This window comes from Aulonocara sp. 'chitande type north' Nkhata Bay, linkage group LG16 (assembly GCF_057382095.1).
Source record: "Aulonocara sp. 'chitande type north' Nkhata Bay isolate Kocher_YH1m ecotype deep benthic linkage group LG16, A_spYH_male_GT1.1, whole genome shotgun sequence".
In the NCBI taxonomy this organism is placed as follows: domain Eukaryota; kingdom Metazoa; phylum Chordata; class Actinopteri; order Cichliformes; family Cichlidae; genus Aulonocara; species Aulonocara sp. 'chitande type north' Nkhata Bay.
In genome coordinates, this window is record NC_141359.1 from 23,850,207 (window position 1) to 23,876,470 (window position 26,264).

A 26,264-nucleotide genomic window follows, 5' to 3' on the forward strand; every position below is an offset into this window, starting at 1 on the left:
GAGCTGGCATACATAAAGCTGTCTATAAACGAACGATATAACATGTTGCAAATTACGTAATGGTTAATGTATTATAAAATTTTTAACTTACACATAAATATGTTGTGTAATTTTTTTGCGTGGCAACTATTGTGTTCTCCATGCGCACGCACACACAGTCCTTATCTCCAGCCCTCATAGGCCGCTGCGAGGGGGACGATCCCGGTGGGGAGGGCCATCATTTCCGTAATGCTCATTAGGTTTGGAGGAAGCAGCACTTCTCGCCGCTCAGCTCCCGTGACGGACTATATCGCCTCCAGACCGCTCGCCATTTTTATATCCAATATAAGGAATAACTCACAAATTTTTCAATCATACGGAGTTTTTTTTCCCTCAAAACCTCACGACAGAGCTCCATAATGATGGAAATGGAGGTGATGCATTCCGGTCAACAGGTAAATAGAGTATTTCTCTCTAGAAAAGATTAGACAAACTATCTGACATTGACTGTCAACTTCCTTTTTAATGCGGGCTATTAGAGAGATAGACTTTATGTAAACTTTTATTTATCAGTTAAATTACAGCTAAATTACAGTACTAGTGTATTTACGCCGGTGTTACAGACGTTATAGCTTTAAAAGTGTGAGGTAGACTACGCCGACAGGCTGTCTTAGAGTTAGACATGTTAACTGTCTTTCAGTTCTGCAAGTCATCCACTTGTGACGCTTTTCCTGGACAGGAAAAAATCCCCATTAACAGAACAGGTTCAGATATTAGTGTTGTGATCGATTGCCCGAATAAAATAACAGGTTATTTTATCCTGGCAAGTTAGACAAACAGAACCTGGACTGTGTTGAAGCATTTGTCGTAACTGTGTCATCGTCTCCCCCTGCCCACCCCGCCCTCCTCCTGCTCAAAGCATGTGATCCCATATCTGATAGCTTTTATAACCACCATGAATGATTTCTTTTACTGCTGCTTATGTCTTTGCTGTGTGTTTTACAGAGTTAATAAAAAAGGACCAAATATTACTAGACCTGTTCTTATACACTGAATGAAAATATTGAACTTGGTTGAAGTTTATTTTTTCCTGTGACATGGCCTCGCATCTTTAGTGTTTCGCTAAGCTTGTCATAGGTGAGGGTCAGTGGAAGTACAGTTGACTGATGAGGGCCCAAAGGGCTGTGCAGCTGTGTTTCATCATCCACAGTTGAGATTGGATGTCCACTGAATGGTGTTGAAAAAAGGTATGTTACAACAGCAGGTTCGGGTGCCTCTTTCGGGGCCTTGTGTTTAACTGTAGATAAGTAAATGAACAACCAACACTAAAGGCTTGTTAAGTTTAATATGTATCTCTGGTAACTGTCATTCTGAAGGCTCTGTGTGTAAAAGCTTTTTTGACTGGTTTTTGTGTGGCATCAAGGTGCAGGAAGTAGTTTTCTCAGCCTTTCCCCCCCCCCCCTTGTTCTGGTGCCGGTCCATGTCTTGTGGCAGTTGATTGTGACACCATTACTTAAGCACACCCATATTCACAGAGCCCAGTTGCCATTAATACAGAATGTGCTGTTTATAAAGCTGCATTATAACAACAGGCTAATTTAACAACCACACTGAAATCACTGACTGACAACAGTCAGTGTTTTGGCCTTGCGGTGGTTGTTTTTTCTAAAGGACTGGCGTGACTTGTCTGATGAGCTTATTAGGTGTGACCAACAGACAAGAGTGTTTTTTCTTTCTTTCTTTCTTTCTTTCTTTCTTTTCTTCTTTTTATTGTTGTTTGTTAGAAAACATCAGCAACCTCAAGAAGTGAGTTTAGACATCCCACACAGACATTTTAAGGGACTTCCTCATTCCTGTACAAACCATAATGTCTAGTTGTGTGCTCACCTTCCAACCAGCGAGCAGCCTTAGTAATGTGTAATCCTTCAGTGGTCATAGCTCTGATGCAACACAGAGGCAAAGAGGGTTAGTGGATTCTTTTTTTTTTTTCTTCAGCACCACAACTGTAGTCAGAAAAATGGTGTCAACAATGGCTTAAAGTATTTATAGGTGCTCATATGCCATTATTATTAGTTTGCGGAGGCTTGTGACTCATCCTGTTTTTATTAAAAAAGAAAATTGAAGAAAACATTATCTGACAGGGTTTTTCTAAACAGTCCCACATCCTCCTTATTGTACATTGTTCTGCTTTGTTCTTTATTCTCCCTGAGTTCCCTTTTGGTGTCCTCTAGGCTCTCTCTCTTTTTTTGTATTATAAACCCAAGCTCATAAGTAATGTTTACACCCAAATCTGAGGCACAAACAAGTCACATGCTCATTTTTTATTTTTTTTTGTGTAAACCAGTATTGCGGGTTTATGTAACATCCTTGGGCCTTGTGAAACACTTTCCTTCTGTAAATAAATTCTGCTAAAAGCCCAGAGAAGGGGCCAGCATAATTTATCTTTAGACATCCTTGTTTAAAAAGGCAAATAACAATCGGCAAGTTAGGGGAAATCTACAGGAAATGGTACTAAAATGTCATCGCATGCTCTGCCTAATGTGTAAATATATGTAGGACAAGACTATTATTGTGCTAAGATAATTTAGTAGTACTTGTAATAGTTGACTTAAATACCTAGTGAGGGTGAAATTGAGGAAATAAGCATTTTAATTTCACTCAGTATGACATTATGACCTCATAGTGTGATTAGGTACAAAGGTACATTGTAACACAAACCCTTCTGAGACCTTACGCTACAGCGTAAGGTCTCAGAAGGGTTTGCCGTAACCTGCCGTAACGCCTTTGCCGTAACCTGAGCACCTTCAAAGAACTGTAGCTATAGGTTGGCATCAATGTAGCTGTTGCCAAATAGGCAAATGTAAATGCAACACTATTATACATTTACCGCATAATCATAATTGACGAATTACAGTGCCAATTCTACTTTGTTTATATGTTTATATGTTCTTCGCTCATATGTTCTTCACCAACCATAATACTGTATACTATGGCCACATTTTCTAAATGGTGTAATATGATTTAACTTCTAAACTAGTTTGGAACCATCCTTTAAATCTGAACTTTAAGTACTCGCTAAAAAACGATCCCTGGCTGTGTGGGAGTCTGAATACGCCAAACAAATTCACACTTCTGCGTAACTGGATAAGCAGTGACTACTTCCCTTCACTGGAAAAAGTATCAAATGAGGATATGTGTCTTTTGCTGGTGTGTGGTGACAACAGAGGAAGGAGAGAAATGCGTTCATTATTCATGCAGTTTCTGTCCCTTGACATTAGTGCCTGTGTTGTTGTCGGTGATCAGATACTGAGGGACAGGGTGTGGCAGGTGCAACAGTCACGCTTCGCAGCAGGGACGTTCTGTTTGGCTGCGATGCTCAGAACACTCCTATGCAGGACAGCATGGCTGCTTGCAAACTCTGTTAACCGATCTGCGGCTGTCTTTCTAGGACATGGACCTGATTGACATACTGTGGAAGCAAGACATTGATCTTGGTGCCAGGCGTGAAGTGTTTGACTACAACCACCGTCAGAAAGAGCATGAGCTCCAGAGGCAGCGGGAGCTGGAGGAGGAGAAGAAGCTGCATTTGCTCCGGGAGCAGGAGAAGGCCCTGCTGGCACAGCTACAGCTAGATGAGGAGACGGGAGAATACATACCTCGAGCCCCGCTGCAGCCTGCCGTCACACCTCTAGAGGTAGGTACACAGGTACATACACGCTCCATCATTACTCATGTCAAAGGTACACCCCTCCCACCTCATTTTATAGGCTCTGGCTGTGTTGTAGCTAGGTTACCACCTCATCCTGTGTAAATGCAGCAGCGCAGGTTGGACTTCAGTTTTGCATCAGTGCTCTGCAGGGACCTGAGCGCTATAAATACACAATCATGTGCTGCTGTTAAAACATGGTGTGCCAAAAAGCTGGTAGATGCTAGATGGTAAAAAGTAACACAAGGTATTTTAACTTCTGTTGCAGAATGCCAGTTTCACAGAAACAAGTGACGCCATGTCATTCGATGAATGTTTGCAGCTACTGGCAGAGACGTTTCCTGTAGAAGAAACTGAGGTAAGAACATTGATCAGAAATTAACAGAAATGAACCGCGTGATTGTTGGGCATCGTTTTTAGCTGTATAAAAACTGTCATATCTGTTTTGTCTCCTAGAACGCTTCAGTTTGTCTGGACACACCTGCTGTCTCAGCAGCCATCAGCAGCAACATGATGATGTCCCCCGAACAACCAGCTCCATCACCTGCCACCCTCTCCCCAGGACAGCTGCCACCACCAGCACCACAGGGAATGCCCCCAGATTTGGAGGAGGCCTGGATGGAGATTCTGTCCCTCCCCGAGCTGCAGGTATGACACAGAGATTCTACGAACTCAGCGACATGGCATTTCGTGTGGTGGAACAAATACAAAAAGAAAAAAAATGGATAAATGGCAGGAGCTTGACATTAGAAGACAAACAGTTGTTGTTTGCTTTAGGAATCCAGTGCACACTGCTAATTCCACTCCGACTAAATTTCATCATCTAGACATTTTACAGCATTAGAAGCATGGTTGCTCAGGGGTTATATAATTCATGTGATTAATAGCCACTAACATTTTTGCGCAGAGCCAAAAGATAGCTTGCTCAGATCAAGTGTGTCTTCAAATCTTTGCTTAGTAGCAGAAAGGTGAAGTCATTTTCATTAGCTGCTTTATCAGCTCTGTTTCAAGGCACCTCATATTTGCATTAGCTGGTGGGTGGAGCATTGCACCATTAGTTGCCTCGACCTTTGACTGAGTGAACTGGGCTGCGGTTGTAACCACAAAATAGAATTGGCAGGACTAATCTAGTTAGTTGGTGATGATACTAAAAGTGTAGACATGAAAGCTGAGTGGAATTGTGCTCAAACTTGTAAAAGCTGCTTCATGAAGATAAGATATTCTGTTTACAGCAGTAGGAAGTTCTGACATTTCAACAACTGGATAGTTTTGTTAATCACAGTAGGCAATCTTGTGCTAAAACCAGCTCTACCGGCATTCAGTGGAGCACAGGGAGCTGCAACAACTGAACAGCTCAATGGTTCAGACTTTGTTAGCTGAAACCCTGTTTAGTGATGATAACAGATTAAGAAGGAGAATTTAATAGAGTAAAATTATACTTATAAAACATACTAATCTTAGGTTTCAATATTTCAACAATGAAACCACTTAATAACAGTCATTCAGTTTTGAATGTGTGATAAGTCTTTTTTTGTAGGCTTTTTAATATCCTACCACATAAATGTTGAGATTTTTTTAAGCCGTACTTAAAATGAGTGCATTTATTTTAAAATTGTAATTTTTTTTTGTAGGAATGCCTCAACATGCAAATGGAGGACACACTGGAGACCACAACCTATCCCCTTCAAGACAGCCCTGAAATACAGAATCCAAACTACTCTTTTTACCCCATGACAGATGAGAAAGCAAACAGTTTAAATGTCGATCCCACAGAGTTTATGAACACATTTGACAGCTCCGTTCCCAGCATGGCTCCAGCTGATGGCCTCAGCCCGATAAAAGTAAAAACCTCTCAATTAAATGGCATTTTAGGCGCAGAAAGTTTCTGTAACATATTTTATCAGAACACTATATTGGAAGAGAGCAGTGGTCAGCATGAGCTCGAAGGAAACAAAAGTGCTGCCATGTCCGATGTCCCAAACGAGGCCCCCTTCACTCCCATGGATTTGTACAGCCTCTCACCCGGAGATGCCTTTGACAGAAGCAAGCAAAATCTAATAACAGAACAGCCAGACTCAGATTCGGGGATCTCTACAAATGCAAGTCCTGCAAAATCTGCATATGGAAGCGAGTCCTTTAGATGCAGCGACTCGGACATGGAGGAGATGGACCAGAACCCTGGCAGCGCAGAATCTGACTACTCTGAGATGTTTTCATTAAATTTCCAACCAGATGACGCACACGCAGCAATTTCCGTATCTATACCATCTCAGCAACCAAACGAGCACGAGAAGAATCCCAAACATAAGGTGGACCCAGGAGAAGAGAGCAGCCACAAGAACGCCCCCTTCACCAAAGATAAAGCGAAGAAACGCTCTAATGTGCGTCTCTCCAGAGACGAACAGAGAGCCAAGGCGCTAAAAATCCCCTTTACCGTTGACATGATTATCAACCTCCCCGTTGATGATTTTAATGAGATGATGTCAAAACACCAACTGAACGAGGCCCAGCTGGCCCTGGTCCGCGACATACGCCGCCGCGGAAAGAACAAGGTGGCAGCCCAGAACTGCCGTAAACGCAAGATGCAGAACATAGTGGGTTTGGAGAGTGAGCTGGACTCGCTGAAGGAAGAAAAAGAGCGCCTGCTGAGTGAGAAGAGCAAGAACATGACAGACCTGAAGGAAATGAAGTGGCAGCTCAACAACTTGTACCTGGAGGTCTTTGGCATGTTGAGAGATGAGAAGGGAAATTCCTACTCCCCATCAGAGTACTCCCTTCAGCAGTCAACGGATGGCAGCGTCTTTCTCGTTCCCCGCATTAAAAAGACTTTTAAAAGTGACAACAGACACTGATCTCCTTTGTAATATGGTACTTCATTATTATAGTATACTATACTATGCAATAACTTTGTAGTTGCTCAGCTTTAAGCGTTAATAGCTCAGCAGAACTATTGTATAGTTTTTGCTTTCTTGAATGTTCTACTATTTTTTTATATTTTACTTCTTTTGTACTCCGACACCTTCACAGATTCTTTAACCAATAGTTTGTAAATATAAGCACTGAGATTGATTAAAAAAAAGTTACTGTGTTTGTACATATATATTGTATATATATTATATTTCTGTATGCTAATGACTATTTCAATCAGTTACTTATTTTATAACTTAATCCTTATGATTTGCTCCCCTTTTTTATTCTGATTTCTGTGCTTTGAAATAAACTATTCATATAGCTACTTAGCCTCCCGCTGACTGAAAACAATATTGCGTGCTATGCTGCAGCCACAGCCCACAAGATTGGTGCCAGATGGATATGTAGTTTTAAGATACTATTGCATAACCTACTTCATGTTCAAGACCGTTCCTGACATGAATGCTTTGCTAAAGTGCTTACAGCGCAGCAAATGAATAGAATTTTGTAAAGACACAAAGACGTCACTGGATTGAAATGCTTTCACAATCTGCTCAACTTGTATAGGAGCGAGCTTGTTTGTACAGTAACCCAAATCTTTTTATTCTATTAAAACTCCTGGTAAAATAACTCACACCCACGGCATTCTTTATGACGCGGTACAAAGGGCACAATTGTCAAGGTACAGTCGAGTATGCTCAGCGCTAAACATGAATGACAAGTCCACAATACTCCAACGGGAAAGTGCATTCAAAGGCAAAGCCTGTTGCAATCAATGTGCCCCCACGCCATGCACTTTCACACACAGACTCTCCCCTTTGGTTGTCAAGCCTGTTTTCTGCACGTGGCAAACAAAACTGGAGGGTAGAGTTTAAAAAAAAAAATTCCAAGGACACACGTTAATCAAATAATAAAATGCTCTGATAACATTTACTCTGAGGAATAAAGAAACAGTTTAAGAAATAAAACACTCATATCATGAAAAATCCCTTTATTCAAACACATAAGTCAAACGTTACATATTCTGCTTAGCAGACAAAATGGTTCACTGGTGTGCCCTTAACAAATAAGTTTTTCTTTTCTTTCCTTCGTTGACTCGCTCTTTGTCTCTCCTGACATGAGGCTGGTTATTTTACATGCCTTTGCAAAGATAATATCCTGGGAGAGACAGGATAACAGTGGGCACCGTTTTTGTTTTTTATACTGAGCAGTCTAGACATAAAGTATGTGGAATCAAAACATTTGACACCTAAACTTTGTCCACCTAGTCGCAACACGACCAAAGTATCACAAACATGAATACATATAAATCAGAAATAAGTTAAAAAAATAATTAAATGTCAAGTTTATTTTTATGCATTTGATGAAAGATCATTCATCACTTCTAAAAACTACACGGTATATGTGCCGTAGGAGGACTTGTCATGATTATGGAAACTTTACAAAAAGTCCCTCAATTTGCTGGCTTACTTGGCTACTCTGAGAACTGAAACAAATGGAAGCACTTTGTAAATGGCCTGTAATGGAAAAATACTATGCTTTCATCTATTACACCAATATTTGAGTATACTCACATTTAATGCTATACGTGCCTGTGACCCCTGCTGATAGTTTTTTTTTTAAACAATTCTTTTAAAAAATTGGTTACATTTCTTTTTAAAAATGTTAGCTTTCTAGAGATCCTCAGCCTCCAGTTTAAAGTGCTTATTTAATAAGTCACAGTTTATACTGTGTGAATTGATACTGTAATATTATAACTGTTGATTTTTCTGACTTTGCACCTTTTGGGATTAGGATTGTTTGATACATGATAAAACTAAAAATGGGAGCTCCTTGAGTAGTGGTTTACACATTTACTCAGTTTGATCCTGGAAGGAGATACAAATCCCTTGGAGGGTTGTGCCAAGAAGGGCATTGGGTGTAGGATTTGGTCAAATGAAATATGCAGACCTACCCTTTGAAGTAGGGGAGCAACTGAAAGTAGTTACTTATAAAACTTTCTTAACTTCCTTTCTTGGAATGGATGATAATCTTTCTGTTTCAAGTGTTCAATCACCACCACCTTTATTTGAGCTTTAAAATATACTGATGATAAGCATAAAGAGTATTTGGCTTCAAAGCGTACCGAGCAGTGGGGTGAAGGGCACATGCTGATTCTGCTCAAAGTAGACAAATACTGAAGGTCAACCTGCTTTGTTTATCTTAAAACACCCTGTGTTTTGCACCTTGTGTAATCAGCATTAGATTGAAATATGAGCAGGCTTGGACAATATTTAAAAAAAAAAAAAAAAAAAAAAGTCTTACCCATCCAGAACCTTCCATGTTATCAGGTCTTTACAGATTTTCAGCAAGAAGAGAATTCCTCTTTCCACATCTGTAAATCAAGCAAAATGGTTACTCTTACCTGTTCCATCTTCTCAAGTCAGCTTTGTGAAATACTCATTCCCTTTTCTTCTTAATGTCTGAGTTCTAGTATTTGCGGGTAAAACTGCGGTATCTCTGACTCAACAGGACCTCCAGTGTGTCCTAGTCTTTCTTCACTAGCACGGGCTGCTGGAGAGTTTAGCTAGTCTTGAAAAAAAGATAGATGCTCACTATCAGGCACGACACTGCAAGCTTCCTCCATGGGCGTTGTGCTCGATGCTGCCTTCTCCCTTCTCTCTCAAACTGCTGACTGGTCCACTGTGCTGGGGCTGAAGACGTCCTGTCTGACAGTCATCTGCAAATCTTCCACACTAGTGACGCTGAAGCCCAAAATGCTGGTGCTTGTAGCTGTTATCCTACTTGCGTAAGTGGTGTCTGGGCCCTTCACTAGGACTACCCAAAACTCCCTTTATATTGACCCTGGTACAAGTACATGAATGCAACACGCATACACTATTTTCACGTCACAGAGCTCCTAAATAATACTCCACCAGATGGGAAAGTTGTGGACCAGCTGATTTGCTACACTTCAGTCACAATAAGCAAGCAACAGATATATTAATAACTCATTTCATCTTTTTCTGAACCAAAGATGCACTGAACCTCATGTTACTTTACTACACAATTTTATTCGGTCTTTTTCCAACTAATCAAAATATTTGAACAATCTATAATTCGGTTTGCTGGGAACAAGAAGAGTGAGGGATTCCCTTAATTCTACTCCAGACTGCTTGTAATTGTTGACACTGGTACTACGAGGGATTTACACACTGAGCTTTACATACAAAATCAAAAAATACACTTGACACTTGCAATTGTGAAATCATAATAACTTTAGAATGAATGTATAAAGCTATCTTATCTAAGGACCTAAAATTATTATTCTATGTGACAAAAACCAGGTTAAAAGACAAAGGTTAATTGGCCAGCAGAAAACTTACCCATATAAAAAAGAAAAATAAAGATATTTAGAACTGACTTCAGATTAAAAAAAACAAAAAAAACATAGCAACCCCAAAACACTTTACTCTTTATCCCTGATACCACAGGCACAATACACACACACACTTCAGACGCACAGAAGGAAAAATTGCTCAGTAGGGAAACATCTATCACAATTAGGGTAGAGTATCATCTGCACTCATGTCTTGTATACAGTCCTTCTTCCATAAACTTCTCCGATTTAGCTGCAGTAATTTCTGACTTGTGTGTTCCTCTAATGCTTTCAGATGACTGCCTCAAAGTAACCTGCAGCTTTCCTGACAATTCCTTTGCTCACCTCCTCGCCTCTGCTGCTAAGAACTGAAGCCTGTTGAATGGATACAGGATAGAACAAATAGTTATTCTGCACTTTTTATGGGCTCACTCTGTACTGTGCTACGAGGGCGGTGTGAAGCTGAATGCAACTTACCACAACATTAAATAATTAATATCGCCGAGAGCCGTAGCCGCCGCTGCCACCACCGGAGCCGTATCCACCTGCAGTCGCAAAATTACGATGCTGTTACTCAGACTTGAAGTCTGAAGGTACTACGAGAAACTGCAGGGTGAAACTTACCGCCATAGGGTCCACCTGAGTTCCTGCCTCCAAAGCTGTTTCCCTTCATGGGCCCATAGTTTGACTGCTGACCACCATAGTTTCCAAAGTCATTGTAATTTCCACCACCTCCATATCCTGAAGATGCAGGTCAATTTTAAGGAAAGCTTTGGTTTCAACTATCTCGCACACACCTTCGCTATTCACATCCCGCGGGCAATTCAATCAAAATTCTGTAGGAAATAAAACTTTTACCTCCACCATTACCTCCATAGCCTCCGTCACAGTTGCCACCAAATCCTCCACCCTGGTTGCCATACCCAGGACCTCCACCTCCGTAGCCCCCTCGGCCACCTCCATAACCTGGTCCGCCATCATAATTTCCTCCTGGACCTATTATTTAATTAAGAAACAAAATAAAAATTAAAAATAAATGATTTTTTTTCTATAACACAGACAAACTGTTATAACATGGCACTACTGCAAAGAGTATTCTACAGACACACCAGTTGTGTAAGCATGACTTTTAAACCCATTAAAATAACCACCTTAGTGACTTTTGACCCCTAAATCAGTGCACCTGCTATAGTTTAAACTCATTAAAAGGCAAAACCTTTGAAAAACGGCTCACCATTGTCAAAATCATCCCCATATCCACCCCGTCCTCCACCATAGCCACCTAAAAAACAAGATAAAGAGATTACCAAGAAGAATCACATATTATAATGATCCCAATCAACATCACAGACCCCTCACACCCTGGACACCGACCCTGACCTGCTGCCAAATGTATAGAAGCCTGCAGACCAGGACCACCCGACACAGAAACTGTTTTTTCCCCTTGCCATCTCCCTCCCAAACAGTTGAACTGTCACAATGCTAGACACAATGCATATACTTGGCCAATAAACGCGATTCTGATTCTAAACATAGTTTTAGACTCCTATTATCTAAAACCGAATGCCTTAATTAAAAGAAATTATATTACTTCTGCTCACATAGCAAACCTTAATTTGAAACTGTCTTTTTACATGCAGTACGGTAATCTACTGAAGACTACTGATGGTAGGTTTATATTAGCATAGGCACCAGAATTTGAGAGCAAATGGTCTTTTATATTGATCAATTCATAAATACACAGTACACTTTGATATAGACATCCACACAAAGACACTCGTACTGACACATAGAACACACGTATATGCAATATTTGCAAGTACTGTGAAGTTTTGATGTTATTTCTGTGCTTCCATCCCAAATTTAAACTTCAAATTAATGTGCTTAAGGCCAGAAGTGCTTTGACTTGACATGCAAACTACCCACCTCTGCCAAAGTTGCCGCCGCCTCCAAAATTACCACCTCTGCCCATGAAATTTCCCGATCCCCCGCTCCTGCCTATTTAAAGAAAGGTATAATTTTAAAGATTTTTATGACATGAACTGCATACTGTACATGCCAAATCAGTAAGTCTAATTTTAATCTTTCTTTGATTGCATGCTTACCCCTGTTATTGGACATAGCACTCATTTCCTGTTTTGACAGAGCTTTCCTGACTTCACAATTGTGGAAGTTGATTGTGTGGAATTTCTGGGCTTCAAGGAAAATAGGAAAAACATTACATGTTTATTCACTGCTTTCTGTTTACTAACAGTTTGGCTAACTCTGAAATCTGAATGAGCCCATACCAACAATTTTGTCTACAGTATCATGGTCATCAAAAGTGACAAAGCAGAATCCTCTCTTCTTCCCTGTGGAGCGTTCCTCCATGATGTCAATGCATTCGATCTTTCCATATTTCTCAAAATACTCGCGAATGTGGTACTCCTCAGTATCTTCCTTGATGCCACCAACAAAGATCTTCTTCACTGTCAGATGGGCGCCTGGTTTATTGGAGTCCTAAAGTGGAGTGCATTAGTAAGTACACACCAAACAATAACATATCTATAGTAACTGTGCTCTGGTCTGGGATTTATTAATTTCTTCCTTTATTTTACCTCTCGGGACACAGCCCTCTTGGGCTCTACAACTCGGCCATCTACTTTATGAGGTCTTGCTTTCATGGCATCATCGACTTCCCTTACAGACGAGTATGTTACAAAGCCAAACCCTCTTGATCGTTTGCTGTTAGGATCTCTCATTACCTAGGGACAAAACAGGTTTAACAGGTACAGTTCAAGTGGTGTGCTATTACATTTACACGTTGTCACCTGTATTTGAAATCATTTTAAAACTAGCCCATGAGAAAAATACAAACCACACAATCTGTAAGGGTACCCCATTGTTCAAAATGGGCCCGTAAACTCTCCTCCGTAGTTTCAAAGCTCAGACCTCCAATGAACAGCTTTCTGAGCTGCTCAGGCTCTTTAGCGCCACGGTCCTATAAAAAAAAAAAAAAAGCAAACACACCACCTGGTTAAAGATGCATCACAAAACTAACTGTGAAATGACCCTACACGTAAGAAGTTGTTACTACGCTGTACTAATAACCCTAAAGTAAGACATTACACACAAGAATTGTGTTTCAGACACTTTCTCTTTCTTTCTTTTTTAAATCAGCAAAATGTCCGTCTTTGTTTAAACAACGTTGTGTCTTGGAAAAAACATACAAATTTATTAAAAAAGACATCAAATATAACAATTCAGTAAAACAGAGATACATAAAAAACTATATTGATGTATGTAACGGATTAAGGAAATTTCCTATGGTTATTTTTATTATCTTAACTCATTCACTGCCAGCCATTGGCAGTGAATGAGTTAAGCATAAATGGCCAGATGAAATGTATGGGATTCTGCAATCAATATTTTTATATGGCAGCTTTTCACAACAGGTGGTTTCTTCGTACTCTGAGCCTGAAATTTCAACTTCAGCATTAATTAAAGTGTTTTACTGAAGGTTTCTTCAGACATCAATTATTGTTCTTGTTAATAAAATGTAATTCGTGTTTTAAACCAACACCTACAGACTAACAAATCGGTTGTGGTGGAAAATATACACAAATATATACAAATTTACCTCCACAGTGAGACTAAAAATATCATTTATAGAAAAGATAAAAACAAAAACAAAGAGAAAACAATATTTGAATATTTATCAGTTATGAAATTAGGCTGTTCAGCTGTAGTGTCAGCCCTTAATACCAGACTGTGACATTAACTCTTAGGCGACACACTCAGTTAAAAAAACAACAACCCCACAACACTTAAAAAACAAAAACACACGGAATTATATTACGTGACATGCTGCATATACCATCTAACGTGTCCGTGTCCATAGTACAGTCTGGGTTAGCCTGAGCTGCATTAGCTTTAGCAGCTAGCATTAGCTCGCTTCAAGACAGACGCAGGTACTCTAGCAACACTAACAATATACACATAAACAAGCAAAACGCACTTGCTCTAATAACTACCTTTGGTTTATAAACTCCAGCGAGATTGTTTATTTATTTATTTGGGAAAGCGCCAACCCCAACACAATATACTGCTCTCCAGCTCCATAGCCGGAGAGCTGAATGTTTAGTCTTGTTGGACCACCATTAGCTTAGCTACAGTCTTAGCTAAAACGACCAGCTTTACAGTAACAGAGCAGCCACATGTTATGATGCAACACAATACGCCCTCTGAGCACTGTCGCGTAAGTGTTACAGAATAGCCACTGTCTCCATGCATGTCTCACACAACCGTAATTAATTTGCAACATTTGCCAGAACCTCACCTCCATTTTGCAGATGTCAACGGACGCAGATCTGAGCGGATCACGTGACCCAATCGGCGTGGCTGCTGATGCTAGTCGTAAGACAATCGTGAACTACAGTGGTCAAAATTTAAAACACAGCACTCTATAGCCTCCATGACTCATGAGCACAGACTGCCATATAAAGCTTCTTGTATAATATTAATTCTGATTAAAGTTATCTTAGTACACTCTGTCTTTTACTGCTCGCCTCGTTTCCTGCAACAAATCAATGTTACTTTGCGCCATCTGCTGGTTGACTTGGAGTACCAACCATCAACCCTTCCATCCATCAAGCCCTCCATAGTCAATGCTTCATGTTTGTGCTGCTGATGTTAGTCTGCAGCACAAGCAGCATTTATAACCGACATATCTCTGACCAGTGTCTACTGGACTCCCAGGTACATTTCTTTTCACACAAACCTGCCTTTGATTCATTTCAGTGAAATAACTGCTGATGCAATCTAGGCTGTAAATCGTTGCTTCAATGTCAGTAAAAAAAAAGAAATAACTCCAATGCAAGCCAAACCCTAAAAACAGGCATCTTCCAAATTTTGTGTTGCATTTGCAGCAAAATAAATAAATACATAAAAACAAAAAAGGATTAGAATTCAGATTATTATCACATACAGTAAAACAAGCAAAGTAATTTCAGTAAGAGGACCAAAGTGTGATTGGGCTACTTCTTATATAGCGCTTTTTACTCTAGCTTAGCACTCAGCCCCTCCTCCCCCCACCCCGACCAGTAAACACAACAAACTTAAAACCCTACAAAGTTGTTTTTATCAGATATTTTAGTATTTTAATGGCAGAATGTTTACAACTTTCTATTTTCTTTTTTTTTTAAAGTACACCTTTAAAGAAGTTTTAGAAATGTCTGCATGAAAATAGTTAATAACAATTATGTTCAGTTGAAAGTGTGGAAATGAGACATAAAGCCATCTTTTCAGTTCAAGTTTCCTCTGTGTTACGAGAACACTTGATTGGACAGGCATGATCTATGAGCCAGATGCTACTAAGCCTTGGTGAAGCTGACCAGCATCTCCAAATATATGACGGTTTTATGGTTTAGACAATGTCTGTCATTAACTTTACTGTAGTATGTGAGGAAAATACAGCCCCAATAAAAAAGGGTAATGTTTTACTGACACTATTAATGATGAGTTTTTATGAGCGGTCCATAGTTCAAATTCAAGAGCCAGTCCATGTTTGGCTTCTTCTGTCCTGCTGCAGCCTATGTATGCTTTCAGACACTTGATCAGTTATTTTGTGCATTACAACACAGATCTTTTTCTATGGTGGAAAATCAGTCTACAATAAATTATGGAAAAAAAAAATCAGACGTTAGTGAGAGTGGTCCTGCTTTTTTTGGAACTACATAAATAACGGTTGTCTATGCTGGAACCTCTATTGCAAAGGTCTTGCTGTGTGTGAACATATAACAATCATCTTCTGCTTTGGTAACTGGGCCCCGTTGGACTATTTCAGCGTGGTAATGGTGCTGCTCACAATAAAGGTCAATACATTTTCTGGTTGCAGCAGATGCCTGTTTAGCAAGATGAGTGTGAATCCTGCCCCGTCCACCACCTTTGAAGTAGAGCAGATGGTCTTTAACACTGTCCAAATGCCATGCTTTTATTTTTTAAATAAATTTTTCCTGTTTGTATTGGAACAAACAAGAAGCACGATGCAACACACATGAGAAGAAATCATTCTGCACTACAGGAAAAACAACAACAGCACACCTGAATCTGTCTTTACTTATCTGTACTTGTTGCATTCATAGACTGATAGTCCTTAAATCAAATTTCTATTTTATTAAATCTATCACTGTATAGTATATTTCCACAGTATGGTTAGGGATTGGTATAAATAGCAGAGAATTCGTTAAACTCATGTTAGTCCCTTAAATATACCTACTGTGAAAAGTAATACATACTGAGTTTATATGCAAGAGTACATTTTTGCCATATTTGTACTTTAACCTACTACCATATTACACTTCTACTGTAATCAGTGCTTAATAATACAGAATATGATGAGCTTATTCAGTAGATAAAATTCGCTTGACCTATGCAACAATAAAATGGCAACATTCTCTTATCACTGAGACATAAATGTTTCAGTCTCAGTGATAAGAGATCCATTTTACAACAGCCTTTTTGCAAGCTAGTGTTAGTAACTGATATCAGTGAAAGGTTCAACTCTATTTAGGTATACAGTGTTTACCCCTTTCAAATAAAAAACGGCTTTTGAGTAATCCATGTCAAGTGTGCCATTGCTTCTTAATTGCAAGCTACTGATCTGGCTCCTGCTCACAAGAGCATTTAAAGTCTCAGCAGGAGCAAGGATTTACAGAATGAGAAGAATCATGACGTGTTTACGTGTCATTTTTAAGAGTTACTGACTGGGGAAGAAATGCATGGTTGTAAATGAGAAGTTCAGTAGTTCTTGTGTTATTTAGAACATCTTAATAGCATGCACGCAGTTGATATGTGGCTTTCACCACTTAAAGTATTTAGAATGTAACTTGGTACTTAGAGAAACTGTTGCTTTTTGTGTTACTTGTTCAGCTTAATTATGTCTTTGCTGGAGATGCTGTACAAGCAACTATTGCTGCAAGGCTGATAAATTATGCCATAATTTTATAACTACATGTGAGACCTGCAAGGGCAGCGGGGCATGATCTGAGTGTAGTGGGTTAGTGAGACTAAACAGAACAGTATCGGCCGCTCACAGATGTGGTGTGATGGATGCTCTGTGTACACTTCCTCGCCCTCGCTTCAGGACAGTGTGTTTGTTTGGTTGTTGATCACACCCCTCAGTCTTTGTACCTAACTGCCCCGCGACACAAAGATATATCACAAGTCCCACACACTGCTATCCGTCATGGGCACTTCCAGTCTCTGTGCTTACTGTGGCTGCTTTTTGTTTTCATGCCATTTCAAGAAACAAGCCAGCGAAAACCTGCAGCTTTTGTTTTATCACTGTAGTTTGGGGTCTTTAATGCAGCAATAGGCCAGGCTGTCAGTCCACTGCTAGAAAAAAGAGATTTAAATGCAATTATCAGCTAATTTACATCAAATAAAGTAAAAAATGAATAAAAGTATTAGTTAATGACACCAATAAAAAAGTCTTCGTTTTCCCTGATTTACCATACAACAGTACAGCACTGGCCTTGACTGTAATTTAGCCTCTGACAAATGAGTGATATAATGATCTGCTGAAATAGAGGGGGATGACATCCTCGTCTGGGCTAAAAGACAGCACTTACTGTAGAACCACAATGAAATAATTAATACAGGTTTTATACCCATTTTTACACCTCCAAATTATGGTTTGCCATATATCTAAGGAGCGGCCGAGCAGAACAACGTCAGCAGAAATTTAATGTACAATAAATCTTGAGTGAGGGAGGGGCCAGCGGTTGCAAATCATATGTGAGGTGAGGGATGACATGACTGTAACCTTTTGCCCTTTGTTCTCATCTGGTGGCACAGAATATGGGAGCACACATCGTACACAAAACCTCTCTTGCGGCGTGTAATATTACACTGTACAGCTGACCTTTGTCTCACTTTAATTTGATCTTATCAACAGGATATACGCACGGATTGTGCTTTTATTTCAATCATATGGCAAGGGATCTAACAGTAGGTGGCACCATATCATAATGCTTCACACAATGCATCACACACGCGCACATGCACACAAACACCCAAAGCCTGAGAAAAATGAGTTACTTTTTACTAGGCTATAATGACACCACATTTGCTCAACTGAATTTTCTCAGCGCAAATAGTCCCACCAACTAGAATATAACCTCTCAAATGATGGCCATGTTGAGTCTGGTTAGTTTTTTTTCAGTGTCCTCTAGATGGCGCCATGGTCCATGAAAAGAAGAGCCTTTTATTTTTCAAATCATATCACCTTGTAAATGTCAAACAATATTCCTCGATACTAAATTACTATTTTCCCCTTGTGTCACATATCTGGGTGCTTGATCATCCGCAATAATCTTAACGCCTTAATTATTGCTGTGTGTTTCTATTTGTTTGCATAATTAATGTAATTATGGAGAACACATTTTTATTATTCACCTATTAGCTGTTGCACAGCGAAAGCATACTTTAGGGAGACTGTGGCAAAATGATTCATTTAGAGCACCGCTCACTATCTTTTAGCAGATTTACAGGGGATAATATATTGCAATTGGATTTGCTTCATTTTTTCTTAGCCACGGAAGTCATATGGGTTTGCCTCGCCTTATCATTTATCACTGAAATTTTGTTATGAACTCTAATATTCTCCACAAATGCTACCTCCCACTGCTGTTGGTGCCTGAGGCGTTACGGTTGACCTTGTCCTGAGAAATCGTAGACTTGGCTCCATGACTCCATTAGGGAAGCCCGCCTGCCATAACCTGGGTTTGGGCAGACGGACATACGCAAGTGGAAACTGTGAGGAAATGGACATTCAGAGCAGGGAAACCAGGGAGTCAATTTAGTCACCGTCTACTACCTTTTCGCATGCAAGTACAAAGCAAATCTCACACGTTGGTGTTGACTAGAATCTCTCTCTAAGGAATTCAGGGACAGAACAATTCCTAGCATCTGTTTCCTGTTCACTTGCATGGAGGAAACTGGGTGTAAATCAAACCAAATATAAATAGAATCAGCATTCAATTTACAGGAGGTAAAGTTGGTGACTAGTGGCCTTGGATTTTAGTTCTTTCTGTCACTGATATGTATCTGCCCCTGCTGTCGAAGATGAAAGAAGACACTTTGCTCACTTCGATCCAACACAAGGCATAAATCTGCCTTCTGAACAAATAATATGGAGATAGACCCACAGCCAATATTCTATGAGCATTAAGATATGATTTAATATTCAGAGAGTATTTATTGATCCGTTTTTAACTCTTCAGTTCTTCTCTGCAGTTCATAAAAACAAAATCTGTTAATAGATCATTTATTACAGTAATTGACATGGGAATTAGAGAATACTGTTTATGGAAAAACATGAGTAGCCAGTGGAGTATTTTGCTAGATATGAATTCTGCAACACTTGTCAAGAGTGAAAATGATAAATGGTTAAAATTGATAGGTTTGTTATTTAGAGTCGTACACATTAATTCTTTGGCTTCTATACTCTGTGAGATATGTACATGCAAAAACAGGAATGAAAACATACGCAGTGATGTCTTGGTATAAAAAATAGCATGAGTCATGAAGTCATGTGATTTCTCTACTGTTTTGTGTTACACACATCATCTTGATTTTTTGGGGTTTAGGGTTTTTACAACTATCACTAAAAAGCATTTTCTGCAAGTATCAAGGCTGAATCTCACCCTAGTTAAGTTTTGCTTGAACCATTTAAGGGTTAAAATGCATTTTCATGTTGCTATGAGCATGAGCAGTACACTAACTTTGCTATTTCATATTTACTGACTTCTCTAGTTTGATACCTTGGGACCATTACAGTCTGCATTGATACTGTCAGACAGGCCTAACAAAGGCTTTTTAAATTGTGGGTTTTCTCCAAATGCTCTGTGGGAGCAATAAATTGTGCAAGACTGTTGCCTTTGCCAATCCTGTTTAAATGAAGAATGGACTGATAGGATTCAAGGTATTTCTGTGAAGGTCAGGACAGAAAATATAGATTGATCCAAGAATGTGAGAGTTTTTGAGTTGTTCAACCCTATTCCTTTTAGTGAAAAAACAAGTCACAAAGTGATTATACTAGGAAACAGTCCATTGCATTGGCCTATTGATGTCCAGAGAAGAGGCGCAGATAGTGCGGTGCAATAAAAACCTTTATTTACAGCTCCTTAGCAGAGAGCAACAGAGGAGTGCTGTGTTTCCCTCTGGCACTAATTGACTGCCTGCAGCAGGAGAAACATAGACTCTCACCCCTCGCTGGCGCACTTCTCTCAGATGTAATAATAACCACTATGCTTTCTCTTAATGCACTTCCAAATTCATTGTCCTTTATAGCTACTGAAAAAGAGTATTCATTTTGATAACTCAGGGACTGTATAATAAAATGAAGATGTGGGCAGTGTGTCGTTCGGCGCTACCCTGCGTGACTTCTCACAGTTTAAATGGTATAAGCTTGCTGTGATCTGTGCAGCTCCAAGGCAGTTGTGTGCGGTCCATTTAGTGCATGCCCCTTTTCCCTGGGTGAGAAATAAAGGAGGGGACAGGTGCAGGAGGCGAGGGAAAAGCATATCTCTTTTCCCCTAATCCTTGTGTACGGGCAACAAACGACCACAAAAGTGCTGCTTTCACAGTTTTCTGTGGCCCGACGTTGAGCTCCCTGCAGAACGAGACAAAGGAATGGCGGGATGATGAAGTCCCGAGCAGTGCAGGGCAGGTGTTTCCTCAGTCTCCTGGGAGCTGGGGAGTACACCTGCCCACTACTAACCCACTGTGATGGATCGATGAAGCAGTAACTGACTCAGCAACTTTAAGAGCTCTACCTGGGATTAGAGCTCAGAGGACCTGATTGAAACACACTGTCATCCCACAAACAATAACACACATCCATCTTGGAGGGCCAGCTCCTCTTCTCTCCCCTGTGCTTTGCTATCACTGAGAATGATTGTACTGTTGATGATGGGAGTTGCAGCGTGCTGGATGAGAGGGGGCAGCTAAATTTCAACAGACATGATGTCTAACGGCACCACTTGGATACAGTAAACAGTATTTGCAACGCTATGAAGTTGCTGAATTATGACCTTTACACATAGTGATTGAATATTGGTTTAGAGTACAGTGTGGCACACATGGATCCGCCCCCACAATATAGAAACCCAAATCAGCGCACACTTTTACATATACACTTATATACATATAAACTTCACAAGCGGTGCACAGATATGCAAACATAATGTATGTGCACTGCCGGCCAGATACACACATTTATGTAATGTTTTGAATTAGATGATACTCCACTTAAAGAAGAATAACCATAAGGTCTCCATGGTCCCAGGAGTCGATGACTAATGTAGTATAATAGCGAGTGCTGGCACGGGTCATTTTGCAAGTCGACCCAAGCAAATCCTCCACGGTCTTTTATGCAGTTAGAGAAATGATTACTATCAATGTGTTTCAACACATTTTTAGGCTTTAAAGAAATCCATTTTGATCATATAATATCCACAATAACATGAGGTGGACCATAATATACAAACTCAACTAAGAGTGCATTTTATTAAAATATGTTACAAAAAAATATTGAAATGATAAACAATACGATTTTCATATCCTTGTTTGTTTGGGGAAAATGTGATACATTTTGTACTTATTTGATCAAATATCATGGGAATAATTATATTAGCAAGAATTGCCTTTATATTTGACCTATTTTAAGTACATTTTTAAAATGCAAGTGTTATTAAATGCAAAATTAAATTGCACAATTCTTGAAGTAAATCATGCTTGAAGATAAAATTTAAAGTGATTAAAAAAACATTGCATGCAATGCTTAGACACAACTTTGGAGGGAGCCTTAAGCATGAAGTTGATACTCATCTGATCTAAAGACCCTCCATAAACTTTGCAATGTTCCTTTGTAATGTCGACATCATATTCAAAATACTTAATTTTGTACACTTACATGAAAATTTCCTGTTTTTCTTCATGCTTTTATTACAGTAAAATATTCAGAGCAAAGCCTGCTGATTCAGCAACTTTCTAGTTGCTTACCCTGCAAGGATTAAAATGCAGCAGCACTATTAAAATAATACTTTCCCTGGTGAACAACAGAGTAAATGTTTAGCGTAAGAGTGGATGTTTCATCTGCCGGTGCCATCAGAATATCTGGCTGCACTTTGCTGTAGCCAGCTACGCGTCCTTATCTTGTCCTGTTCTGCTTATCTGGCCTGTGTACAGAGTTGGGTCTGTAATGAGCGTCACGCCTCTACCTCACCCCGTGTGGATGGACCGGCCACTGTCCCACACATCTGTCCACACATGCAATGGGTGGGTGGGTGCGTGTAAGGCTTAATCATGCACACAAACACCTGCGTATCTCTCTCCACATGTATGTACAAAGCTGCGGCAGGGTGGTGTGGTCAAATGCCCAGGTGGCAATGACAGATTTAGAGGATGTTGTGGATGGAAGTGGACAGAGGCTGCCCTGTGGAGGATGTGTGTGACATCTAACATGCAGCGGTGGCGTGGAGTGATGACATCCTCTGTTTAATGACCAGAGTTAACACAGCTCATGTTAAAGTGAGCTGCCTGCCACAGAGAGCTGTAAATCTGCCTGCTATCACGGCTGCCCCACTAATACAGGAAGTATTATCTAATAAGTGCAACAAGGAGGACTAATTTCACTGGAGCTCATACCCCCCACGAGCAGTTTTCAAGTTTCTCGCTGTAGAGCGGCTAACCCAGTTAGAAACTTTCATCACTGGGAAGCAAGTTTGTGTACCGGGACAGGCACTGGCCAGACGTGTTTCTTCCTTTGAGTTGTCTTATGGTTAGGACAATAAAATCAGACATGGTGCCAGACAAATCCCAGATGTCTGGTTGTCCTGCCGGCAGCTGCCTTTGCTCTACCACATTCCTGGGGCATACTGGAACTCTAAAGGACCTCTGTGTCAGTGCCCCCACTCTGGCCTGCCCTTCAGCCCTGATTTGTGGAGTGCTGGTGTCAAAGGGGACTACTTTGTAGATGGTGTGCTCTGCTTACCTGTTTCCCCACAGCAGAAGCAATAAATGCCACTCTATGACACTCTCTGGACTGTCTCACCCTGACCACTGTGATTCTGTATTGTAGAGACACAAATGCAGAGAATCAAAAGTGAAATAACTCGTCAGTACTTTTCTAACTAAAAAAGCTTATTTGTGCCCGGATTGTAAAAAGGTGGAGATAGCCACTTTCTTTGTGGATGTGGTGTCTGGCATTTATCTACAGCTGTAATGCAATTGTGTTTCAGAGTTTTCCTCCACTGAGCAGGGGGTAATTGCTGACTAGTCTTTTAACCTTATTAAATCATCCAGAGGCAGTGTTGGAGCGAAGATGGAGTTGATGATACTGCACCTCTCGTGCTTTTAGGAAAAGGAAAGATGCTGACTGCACTTCATCCAGGGGATTATACACTGAATTCAAGCAAAGCATACAGCTAATTAGAGGGAAAGGGAGGCACTGTGACAATCACCATGGGATGAACCTCGGGCTGTGATTTTTTTTTTTACACCACTTTTCAATTTTTTTGTGCAAGTTAACTTGCTGGAGTCATTATTGTTACTGTTTCGGTTGTTATTTTTACTACACTGCATTGCATTTGTTGTCATTAAAATTTATACGATCCCTCATGCATAACAATTGTCAGCTTTTATTGCTATATATCCATCGACAGCTATTATTATATCGCTGCATATGTGTGTTCATAAAAACACACATACACAGGTTTGATTGCTCGTGGCCATTTCTCAAAGCCTGACATTCACAATATGACTGCTGAAACTCCAAAGAGGTTTCGGTCTGAGCTTAATTAGATCCTGTGGAGCTAAATCAAATCAGTCTAAACGAGAGCAGAGAGACAAACCTTCCCTATCCAAGCGTGTGTCTGTTGTATACTCTGTGTGATTGCTATCTCAACAGGACTTTGTTTGGAGGATGAGGCAGGGTTCCTTCAAAGCAAAACCACCTCTCTGTCTTTTCTTGTTCACTTCTTCGCCCTCTTCTCCCACCTCTCATGCATCTTTTTCAGTAGTCAAGGAAAGAGCAAGTGCGAAGGAGGGAGAGTTTTCGCCTCTCACCCCTCCCCCTGCTCACACTGCTTAACCTTGACAAGTCAATATGATACAGACGCAATTTGCTTATCTCCTCCTGACATTACCACTGTTCTCCCTGCTGCAGGGGCATAGGGTCTGCTCCATTAGCATAGCTTACAAACACATCACTCTCTCTCCCTGAGGCACCCAGTGCTCATTTACCTATAGCCATACTGTATATGATATCTGAAAAGGCTTAGAAATATCTTCTTGTACCCTGTGTGTTTTCTAATTATGGCTCTAATTGAAATACATTATATTTTTGACAGTTAAACAAACTCTGTGACCAACTAAGGTGACAGTCTTTTTGGCACATCAGTTTCTGTCTCACTTACGATCGCCTTGCCACTGGTCTCCAGAGTGCAAATGTGATGTGCAGATATATACGTATGTGTCAGGCTGGTGAACTGAGGCTCTCAGCATCTGGCGGCTGCTCCCTGGCTAGAGAAACAGTCAGCTTCCTGGTCTCCAGCTGCAGGGTGGCTCTAACCCAGGTCCATTAGTCACCAGACCCTGGACACCTCTCGCTTATCCCACCACATAAGGTGGCGTAATTGATACCCATCAGCCGCAGCTATAATCTCCTTGGTGGGAGGCAGGATGCACACCTCATGTTTGGTTAAGAAGGTGCTGAGCGGGGTCCAGGACTCTGGGTCTGTCTCTTTGCCATCACTCCACTTGAAGGTGAGATGATTTAGGGGCCTGGGAGAAAGTTAATTTCTCTTGATCATTGTGTGCAACCTGGAGCCTTAATGGCGGGCGTAATTAATTCTGCTGATGTTAATCACCAGGGCTGGTCCCCACAATTATCAGCCCTGTGCAGATGGGGCGCGGCGCAGACATGAAAAATTAGGAAAATGAATCTGTAATGGGGTGGCAGATCTAATCTGCGTGAGAGAAAACAAAGTTAGGAAGAGCAAAGAGCCCCAGCATTCCAGGTGAAAGCCACCAATACCGACAAACCTGTGTGGCAGAGCTGAAAAATGTTGCGTGTCCGAAGTGTTTTGTAATTACTGGGGCATTGAATTGTTCTATTGTTAATTCATCACTGCTGCAGAGGTTAAGTTCAACATCTCTTTCCTGGGCTGTGGGTTGGAAAGGAGGGGAAACAGTGGCGGTCACATGCTTCTGGAGTCACTGTAAGGTTAATCAGGTTCCACACTCAGTTGTGTGGGCTTTGCAATCAGCCTCCTTACTCAACACTGTATGTAAGCTAAAGAACAGGCATACATGGAGGGACATGCTCACAAATACTGCCCTCAGTGAAAGTGCATACACACACACACACACACACACACACACACAGACACACACACACACTGCTTGTATAAATTAGAATATATGAAGTTTCATAACTTACAAATTCTCCAAAACTAACATATTCTTTGATTAACTCATGACAAATTGATAGGAGTGAAATTTATTTTGAACACACACACACACACACACACACACACACACACACACACACACACACACACACACACACACACACACACACACACACACACACTTGATTGTTTCAATCATGGGCTCTACTGATGGAAGAATTACTAAAGCATTAGTGGTCAAAGGACAGATACTCCCAGAGGACGTTTCCTCTGCCAACGTCAAACAAAATTAAGCAAAATACAACTGATTAATTGAAATTGCAGCGAAGCCATTTTTCAAGCCCTTACTTGGCTCTGGCAGTTGGGCATGCCGTCATTCCTTTTTGGTCAGCTTAATTAGTCTTCTACCTATTTTGTCTTTAATAAGGCATGCCATAGGTTCTCAGAAAATCTAGGATGCTAGAATGAATCATTATTCATCATCACTGTTGTTAGAATCGCGAAAACCGAGTAATAGACTGAACTGCTGGCTATAATTTAGTTAAAGTGTATTATTAATGAGTTGAATAAGCAGATCTGTTACATTGTTGGTCCTCACACAATCACTGCTCTCGTGAAATATCAAACCAATTTAAATATCACACGTAATGGTAAGCTGGAAGAAGTCTATTGGACTACATTAGATTAGAATATTATTCTGATATTACACAAAATATTAAACACTTTTGTATTACACTTCATTCAACATCTTTTAAATGGTAAAACTGGTATGGTAAATATGTTTGCAGTACTGTGGCAAAGTCTTGAATCACCCCTCATTTCTTTATTATTTGCTATGTAAATTGGACACAGGTGC

The 26,264-nt window shown here is 40.3% G+C and overlaps 2 protein-coding genes across 4 annotated transcripts; one reads left to right on the forward strand and one right to left on the reverse strand.

The window, feature by feature from the left end:
• The first annotated feature begins 226 nt into the window (after positions 1-226).
• Positions 227-7,245, forward strand: nfe2l2a (nfe2 like bZIP transcription factor 2a). Its single transcript, XM_086267974.1, has 5 exons — positions 227-434; positions 3,428-3,673; positions 3,954-4,043; positions 4,142-4,333; positions 5,317-7,245. Exons 1-5 carry the CDS (start codon positions 399-401, stop codon positions 6,535-6,537), a joined length of 1,785 nt encoding a protein of 594 aa, XP_086124100.1. The 5' UTR covers positions 227-398; the 3' UTR covers positions 6,538-7,245.
• A 326-nt stretch (positions 7,246-7,571) lies between these two features.
• On the reverse strand, positions 7,572-14,484 carry hnrnpa3 (heterogeneous nuclear ribonucleoprotein A3). 3 transcript variants are annotated; one of them, XR_015125543.1, is made up of 12 exons: positions 14,272-14,481; positions 12,811-12,933; positions 12,551-12,697; positions 12,242-12,452; positions 12,059-12,148; positions 11,880-11,951; positions 11,188-11,235; positions 10,812-10,949; positions 10,578-10,694; positions 10,431-10,498; positions 9,191-10,328; positions 7,572-8,969 (listed from the first exon to the last, which is right to left on the reverse strand). XR_015125543.1 is itself a non-coding variant. In XM_086267975.1 (11 exons), the coding sequence occupies exons 1-10, from the start codon at positions 14,275-14,277 to the stop codon at positions 10,446-10,448; spliced, it is 1,005 nt and encodes a 334-aa protein (XP_086124101.1). In that variant the 5' UTR covers positions 14,278-14,484; the 3' UTR covers positions 7,572-8,969; positions 10,431-10,445. The 3 variants fall into 3 exon arrangements, 2 of the variants coding, with proteins under 2 accessions (XP_086124101.1, XP_086124102.1); XM_086267975.1 differs by lacking the exon at positions 9,191-10,328 and having other exon boundaries at positions 14,272-14,484; XM_086267976.1 differs by lacking the exon at positions 7,572-8,969 and having other exon boundaries at positions 9,629-10,328; positions 10,824-10,949; positions 14,272-14,483.
• Positions 14,485-26,264: the final 11,780 nt, after the last annotated feature.

Coding starts and splice junctions, on each gene's coding strand:
- nfe2l2a (XM_086267974.1), top strand. CDS start 399: ATGATGGAAATGGAGGTGATGCATTCCGGTCAACAG. Junction 3,674..3,953: donor CTGCCGTCACACCTCTAGAG/GTAGGTACACAG, acceptor CTTCTGTTGCAG/AATGCCAGTTTCACAGAAAC. Junction 4,044..4,141: donor TTCCTGTAGAAGAAACTGAG/GTAAGAACATTG, acceptor TTTGTCTCCTAG/AACGCTTCAGTTTGTCTGGA.
- hnrnpa3 (XM_086267975.1), bottom strand. Junction 12,453..12,550: donor AGAGGGCTGTGTCCCGAGAG/GTAAAATAAAGG, acceptor ACTCCACTTTAG/GACTCCAATAAACCAGGCGC. Junction 10,950..11,187: donor TGGGGATGATTTTGACAATG/GTGAGCCGTTTT, acceptor ATTAAATAATAG/GTCCAGGAGGAAATTATGAT.